Below are 1,806 nucleotides of genomic sequence, written 5' to 3'. Positions count from 1 at the left end.
CAAGAATTCCCTGATCCCCCAGTTCCTCCCAGTACCAAGGGCCAGAGAGCCCCTGAGCTCAGTTTTGGGCCGGCACCGTTTTCCCTGGAAATGAGAGGAAAACGGGATGGGGGGGAGTGACTGGAGGAGGATGTGCCTCCTTCACCTCCCTCATCCAGAGAACTCCACAGGGGCTCCAGGGAGGAGAAAGTCACAACGGGTACGGAAAAAGCCCCATCCCAAAATAGCGTTTTGGGGACCATTTACCACAGCCCATCACCTGTCACATTCCCAGCTGCTCCAGAGGAGCAACTCTGGAGCCTCCTTGCCCTGGAGGGGTTTGGATCCATCCTCTGGGAGCGGAATTAGCGGAGCAGGCCCAGGGGAGGTCGAGTCACAACAATCAGCCCCCAAACCACGCAGGGTTTGCTGAGAGCTCAGAGTTCACAACCAGGATTTACACCCTGCAGATCCCGGGATCTGACTGCCTCCTGGGACCCCACAGAACGGTGCCTTGGAGCGCTCTGGCTCCGGGACAGAAGGGCCCAAATCCCGCGGGATCGTACCTGTCCGCAGCCCGGGGCGCCGCACACGAAGGGCCTGTCGTCACCCATCCTTCACAGCAGCCTGGAGGGCAGAGAAGGGGAGAGAAATTGTTAAGCGAGCCCAAAAATCCCCACCAGCACCAGCAGGAGCTGCCCCTCTGCTGGGATGTCGTTTATCAGCCCTGGGATAGGAATTATTCCAGCCCCAGTTTAGGATTTGGGAGGGACTGGGGGGGTTTTACAGCTGGAAGGGAACCTGGAAAGGTGTGGGAGCTTCCCTGGGCTCCCAGCACAGCCCAGAGGGTTACGGGAGCTTCTGCAGCTCGGTGTCACCTCCTGCAAGGTGCGGACAACGCTCAGCCCCTGAGGAGGAGCGGCAGCAAAACCCCCCCAGCACGGCCTGATCTGCCCTCCCGGGGTATTTACAGGATCAGGGAACATCCTGGGATCCACGAGGATCATCGACCCCAGCCCCTGGCCAAGGCCGAGGATCCCCGCGCACAAACAAATCAGCAGCGACAGTGGCAATCCGCAGGAAAACAAAGTGCGAGCGAGCCGCCGTCAAATAAATCCACGGCCTCTCTCTGCACCGGTTATATTTTCAATGGGAGAGAACTAAAATTTGTCATTTAATTAATTAAGGGATTATAGGAGTGGTGCTCCGTTTTACAAGGCAATAATCGGGCTCCCCAGTGGGTAAACTACAAGGCTGATGGCAGGGGCAGTTTATCACGGATTACAGCCAAGGATAACAAAACACTCACTCCTATTATGCTACAAGTGAAGCCGTTCTTATTAATAAAAAATAAGAGTAAATAAAGCAAACCCTCCCTCTCCAATCTCGAATTCAAGAAATAACGGCTCCCTCCACCCACTGATACTTTTACAGCAGGATTTTAAGAAGCTCTAATAAAGCAAATGCTCCCTGGTCGGGGGGTTGCTGTGGGAACATGCTCGGGGCTGCTCCGTGGGGCTCCCAGCACCTCCTGCTCCCAGTTAGGAGATGCTGGGAGATGCTGGAATGCCAGGAAGGGACGAGGAGCTTGGGGGGAGAAGGGTTCTGCACTGGCAGCCCCGAGGGTGGGGAGGGAGGGCTGGTATTTTTAGGAGCTGTGTGAGAAAGAGCTCCAAGAATGTGGCTGGGGGAGCGGCAGGAGCGGCCCCTCCTGCTGCCAGGGAAAAGGGATCAATGAGCTGCTTAGAATGAGAAAAATTGGTTATTTTCCTACTGCAGGAGGAATTCCCTCCCCTCAGCCCCAGCAGCAAGACCCAAAGGGTGGTG

General features: G+C 56.1%; 1 protein-coding gene across 1 annotated transcript in view; it reads right to left on the bottom strand.

Moving 5' to 3' along the window:
- The window catches only part of ATF7 (activating transcription factor 7), a 33,446-nt gene extending 32,256 nt beyond the window's left edge, over positions 1 to 1,190 (bottom strand). Inside the window, exon 1 of the mRNA XM_017729644.1 lies at positions 546 to 1,190. Coding sequence (XP_017585133.1) covers positions 546 to 593 — 48 coding nt within the window. The 5' untranslated portion in view covers positions 594 to 1,190. The remainder of the gene's footprint in view (positions 1 to 545) is intronic.
- Between the last annotated feature and the right edge of the window lie 616 nt (positions 1,191 to 1,806).

The sequence above is a fragment of the Corvus brachyrhynchos genome, unplaced genomic scaffold, assembly GCF_000691975.1.
Source record: "Corvus brachyrhynchos isolate BGI_N302 unplaced genomic scaffold, ASM69197v1 scaffold830, whole genome shotgun sequence".
NCBI classification, from domain to species: Eukaryota; Metazoa; Chordata; class Aves; order Passeriformes; family Corvidae; genus Corvus; species Corvus brachyrhynchos.
This window is presented reverse-complemented; position numbering and strand designations above follow the sequence as displayed.